The sequence below is a fragment of the Aplysia californica genome, unplaced genomic scaffold (genome assembly GCF_000002075.1).
Source record: "Aplysia californica isolate F4 #8 unplaced genomic scaffold, AplCal3.0 scaffold00090, whole genome shotgun sequence".
NCBI classification, from domain to species: domain Eukaryota; kingdom Metazoa; phylum Mollusca; class Gastropoda; order Aplysiida; family Aplysiidae; genus Aplysia; species Aplysia californica.
Window position 1 is genome coordinate 1,554,721 of NW_004797360.1, and position 6,073 is coordinate 1,560,793.

The following is a 6,073-nucleotide window of genomic DNA, read 5'->3' on the forward strand; positions in this document are numbered from 1 at the left end:
AGGGGGGGGGAGGGACTGGTGCGTGGAGGTAAGGAATATAATAACAGAAGGGTGCGGTGAACACAAATCGGAAAGGCCAGAGAAAGAAGAAGACGAGGGCCATCATCGTCATCATCATCATCATCATCGTCATCATCATCATCATTTTCTTTCTCACCCTGGGTCAAACACTTTCAGTTTCTCTATTTTGCGCTTACTTCGGGACATTTCGCAATGTCTCTACACATTTCTGTTCGTACTGCTGGTGCCAGAACTTCTTTGTATCCCTAGATCAGCGAAAAAAAACCCTGACGTGTTTGCTTGTGTTTTCGTAGCTTTTAAGTTTTTACCTGGCCAGGTAGTTGGTTCTCAACCAACTGGCTCTTCACTTGAGATAGACATAGAAACATTAATCTAGTCCCCTTCCACGACACACATTATCATGGCAAGGGTTATCCGTAGTTCCCCCTTGGTATACAGTTATCTTTCGAGTTGTGTTAAAGGAAAAGAAATGGCCTGGTCCAAACGGAGACCAACCCCTACCCCCCCCCACCCCCCACCTTTTTCCCTTTCAAATTGTCTTCTTCTTCTTCAGCACCGCCTGCACAGTTTTACGTAGGAAGAATGGATAAGCTTTTTTGATAAAAGAAGAGAAGAGGGTGGGGGCGGTTTTTTTCGGAGGGGGGGGGGGGCAGAGGGCCAACTTTTTTTTATACACTTTGCGATAATATGACACACAAGAATATTTACGACACTTTGGATACAAGCTGGTCCATTTTTATTTTAAAAAATGTGACTTGATGAAACGGTGATTGATTGCATTGTTAACATTGCTTTCATTTATTGCTTTATGTTATGGTTCTGTTGATGATACTTTGAGGACCAGGACAAATCGGCAGGAAGGGCACTTTCTGTGCACATGTCAAGGATGACAGACTCTTGCTGTAGACAATTTATGGCAAACTTATAGACTATAAGGACCTTCAACTTCTTGAGAGAAATGTCAGCTTAAAAAACAGTTCCAGATTATATTTATGTTTACTTCTCTCTCTCTCTCTCTCTCTCTCTCTCTCTCTCTCTCTCTCTCTCTCTCTCCCCCTCTCTCTCTCTCTCTCTCTCTCTCTCTCTCTCTCTGTCTCTTCGGTTGCGTCCTTGATTGAAGTGTTTTACTGACTAGTTTAATTTATTGCCCTGATTTGCGCAAGACGATATATAAACACGGATTATTCAGATCAAATCATTCCACATCTTCTGGGACCCAAGAAGCCACAAGAGGCAGACAACCTTGAAGACAAAGAAACATGATGTCAGGACCATACCGAATTCTTCTTGCTCTCCTTGTCGTGTTTGCGATGAGTGAGGCAAAGTTCGACATCAAAGTTTCCCTGCTTCCGACATCTTGGATACCGATAGGAAGCGAACAAATGCCGGCTGAATCGAGAATCGTCAACGGCGACAACGCAAATCGAGGAACCGCCCCTTACATCGTTAGCTTACAGGTATGAGTTAAGGCTGTAACAACGCTAACGCCAGAAAACAGCATCAAGACATAGGGCCTATTGTATTAAAAGAAATTTGCCTGATATTATTCCTTTTAACCTGTGACATAATCTATCTATACGTATCGTTATATTTATCTTTACATCGTTTGATCCATCCGCCATTCTATTTATTTATCTTTCAATTGTTCCGACTCTCTGCCCTTTTTCAAGACGTTTGCATCGACAGGAAGCATTGTTTATATCAAATCTATTTATTTCTGCAATTTGTGGGGCTTACTTTATAAAACATTATTATCGTAACCATACAGGGGACCAAACACGCTCTCTTTCACTTAAAAGTAGTTTACTCACTGTTTCTATAACAGACCCTGACAAATCATAATCATCATCATCCAGTGCCTTGCCGACTGGCGTGGGCGATCATGGACCTCCATTTCGCTCTGTCCCGCGTTGCAGCAATGGTGTCTGTTGTTCTTGCTGCTCCTAGCCATGTTGTCATCTTGTCCAATACCTTTTCCCTCTGTCTGCCTCTGCCTCTCTTTCCATCTAACTTGCCTGTTGTTACAATATTCTCCAATGCTTCTTTCCGCATTGTGTGTCCGAAGAAATTTGCCTGTCGCTTTCTTATATTCTTATATCATAATACAGAATTAAAAGCATACACCCCCCCCCCCTCAGTTCGTTCTCCGCCTCCTTCTGAGGGGAAAATTAATTTTTCCAATCAAATCATTATTTGTATAATAATAGGTCACGATCGGATTCTATTTGATTAAATCATAGCCGACAACCATTGGGAAGGACTAGTTTATTAATTGCTTGCGGAATGCGATGGGCCGTAATGAGATTCTAGGTCAATTGGGTGAACGTATTAAAGCAGCAGAAGATGTCAATTCGATATAGAGTTCAATGGCTAGCATCATCATCACCCCTACCCGAACAAATCCTACCCCACCGAACTCTATTCGATCTACCCATGCATTTCAATTTGACCAATGATCATAATATGTTATATCATTATTATTATTATTATTATTATTATTATTATTATTATTATTATTATTATTATTATTATTATTATTATTATTATTATTGTTATATGTTATTATCATTATCCTGTTTCCATCAGGCGGTCGTTGCAAACAAGAGCTACCACATATGCGGTGGTTCTATCATCTCACCCACCAGGATACTGACCGCTGCCCATTGCCTCCCCTACTGGGGCCGCTTCCCGCATCAGGTCGGCGTGGGTTTCCGGAGCCTGGAGGTTGGAGCCAACGCCCCAGGGGCGGCCGTCATTCAAGTGATGGCAGCTAACGTTCACGAAAACTATGAGAGGGAGGGAGTAAAAGGCTTCCCCAATGACGTGGCAATTCTTGAACTGGCGACCCCCGTGCCCCAGTCCCAGTGGGTCCAGGTACAGTAATAGTTGTGGAAGGCGTAAAGCATGGGTTAGCACTGTGATATAGATATTATTATTATTTCTATTATTATCACCATCATTATCATCAAGATTATCGTTAAATCATCAATATTATTATTATTATTATTATTACTATTATTATTATTATTATTATTATTATTATTTTATTATTTTATTTTTAACAAAATAATTTCATCAATGTCATCACTAGTATATTATTATATTATATTATTATAATTATTTTACACAATTATTATTATCATTACAATTTATATTATTATTAAAATTATTATTTTACATTATTATTATATCATTATTAGTAGCATTATTATTATCTTTATTATTATTATTATTATTATTATTATTATTATTATTATTATTATTATTATTATTGGTATTATTATTTTGCATGGACGCAATTTATTCCTACCTTATCGAGGACATAGGTAATAAACCCTTGACCTCGTTTCAGAACCACCTCTGACCATTCCTGAGACATTTTATATTTTTTAATGGTTAAGAATATTATCATAAGCCAAAGCTAACCTCTGAAGACTGTTCTATGTACCCTGTGTTTGAACCCACATCCGGGGAATATCAGTTTAGACCAGAAGCCGAGCACACTTTAAATTTTTTTTTTTTTTGGTAAGTGTTTTACGGCGCTCGCAACTGCATAATGTCACTTGAGCCCGCGAGACACATTAAACATTTTCAGTTGGTAAGGAATTTTAAATTTTGCCCGAGTGGCAGCCGAAGCCTACTCGTACAGATTTTGGACCACCAAGGAATCTTTAAAGTGCGCAACTTGCACACGGGACGTCCGAGATTTTTCGCCCTTTTCCGAGAAGGCTAGGTGTGCATCTTTCCTACCATGAGATCAGGGGTGTAGCTGAAACACAGCAGCAAGAAGGAGCCAGGGAGTAGTAGTAGAAAGGCTGCAGACAGAGTTAGGAGCCCAGAGGAGGGGGAAATGGATGTGAGGGGGTGGCGGCACAAAGTGAAGACGAAAGCAGACGACAGAACATTGTCAGAGCAGGAAAAAATGTGAAAGGAGAACATTTTAGAGAAGAAAATATTCTGTCGCTATCCGGATTTGAACCCGGGACCCATTAAATGATAGATGAACACCTTCACTTCTGGACCACGAGAGCCCCCACATCGAGCACACAGACAATCTAAAGAGTAATCACTTACGATTTTATCACTTACTTACTTACTTGGTTGGAGAATAGGTATCATTGCAGACGGCACAAAGCCATTGCTGCTCCTCCCTCCTCACCAGAGTCCATGAAAGGGTTGGTTTTCTGATCGAGCAATTTACGATGGTACCATGTTACATAGTATTATTATTATTAAAGTCTATATGAACATTGATAGAAATTGGTTTGCTTTTCTTCTAAATACAAGTCATAATATTAAAAAAGCTACATCGAGTGTCAAAAAACGCATTTTATGACCCGACTCTAAGGCTCTTTTGTAGGATGATTAGAATTTGGAATAAAATAGCATTTTCTATAAAATTCAATAACAAGAAGGGGCATAGGTTATAATGTGAAATAGATTATAAATCAACAACAAACCAAAAAGAAAAACAAATTGATAATTGGATCTCATTTATTTTCTTCAGGTCATAGAAATGGCCAAATCGGATGACGGAAGTTTCGACGAGGACGAATGCTTTCTACATGGATGGGGCCGTCTGTCCGCCGGTGGGGAGAGTCCCACCATCCTCCAGAACGCGACCTTCACTGGAGTGACGTACGACGAATGTCGTACCTTGTACTCTACAGGTAACATTCAGGTCAGGTGGTCACACTTCTGCGGCTACAACTACCCCCAGTCTGCCTGCAACGGAGACTCTGGGGGTCCTCTGGTGTGTCGAGGCAAGCTAGTAGGCGTCGTTTCTTGGGGATTGTCCAACTGTTCCGGGTGTTTCCCCGGCGTCTATTCACGAGTTGCCGCTTTTGAGTGGTGGATCCGTCGTTTTGTTTAGGCAGTCGCAACTCGATCCGAAGGCATGATGAATATAGTAACATCGACCAGCTGGCAGCTGTTCAGGTGTGCTTAGCCCAAATTTTTTATATTCTTTTTCTTTGCGGTTTAGGTTGTTGTTGTTTTTGTTGTTGTTGTTGTTGTTGTTGTTGTTCTTTTTACATTTTTTATGTGTGCGTTTGTGCTTTTGTTTTTTCAACAGTGGGATCGGTTGCTTGTGCAAGAGAAATGGATTATCGAAATTCAAATATTAAATGTTGGAGAAAGCAACATTTTAAACAAATAATACATATTGCAGTTACCGGTACAATGTTAAAAGAATACTTTGTTCTATTTTTCTCTCGATTTTCTTTTTAAAAAAAACAATTTTCTTTTTGGACTCAAAACAGATGAAGAGCTTACCGACGACATGTATTGCTACCCTCATTTGTCTATGTATTTTTTCTCGCTATCTCTATTTTAGTTACAGCTCCTTTAAAAGTGTTTGGGCATTTTATCTTCAATAAAGTGTAACATTAATTATATTTATTGACAAAATTTGATCGGCGGAAAGTAGCAATTAAAAAAAAAAAATTTGGCGAATCCTGCACAACTTTTGCTCGCAAAGGAAACCCTAACGCTTGTGTATGCTAAGCTGTTGAGGGTTAAACGACCATTTCCTCGTTGTTTACACGTGTGTATCAGTAGTAGATGTTTTGTTCAATTTTGTTAGACGAAATAAAATCTCCTGGCAGAAAATGTGTTGAAAATATTGCAGTTTGTTAGTATATCAAAGTAATTTTTATCTCTTCATGCTCTTACTGCCTGCTTCTGAGTGTGTCTATGTATACACATATTGTCCATGTGCTGTGAACGTTTCATTTAATGTTTTTGTTTTTGTATGAGACCATAGTATATTATGATGTTTTCGTTCTTGTGTGGAAGTGTATTTCATAACATGCTTCCGTTCTGTTTGTAATAGAACAAGCCAAACTAAAGATCAAAACAGAAGGGTGGGTGGTTGGCGGGTGCTCTGGTGTGGTTTGCTTCTTCTTTCCTATCAAACATCTATCGTCCTTATCTCCCCTTCATCTTTTTTATGTTTGTTACTCTCTTGTAACAGCTCTAATCTTCTGGCGCTCATATGACCTTATGCAGTTGCAAGCGCTAAAAAAACCCTACTAAACTAAAACTAAACTAA

The 6,073-nt window shown here is 39.3% G+C and overlaps 1 protein-coding gene across 1 annotated transcript; it reads left to right on the forward strand.

Moving 5' to 3' along the window:
- Positions 1-1,201: 1,201 nt before the first annotated feature.
- LOC101845311 (trypsin alpha-3) lies at positions 1,202-5,642 on the forward strand. Its single transcript, XM_013080549.2, has 3 exons — positions 1,202-1,478; positions 2,608-2,895; positions 4,529-5,642. The coding sequence occupies exons 1-3, from the start codon at positions 1,281-1,283 to the stop codon at positions 4,892-4,894; spliced, it is 852 nt and encodes a 283-aa protein (XP_012936003.1). The 5' UTR covers positions 1,202-1,280; the 3' UTR covers positions 4,895-5,642.
- Positions 5,643-6,073: the final 431 nt, after the last annotated feature.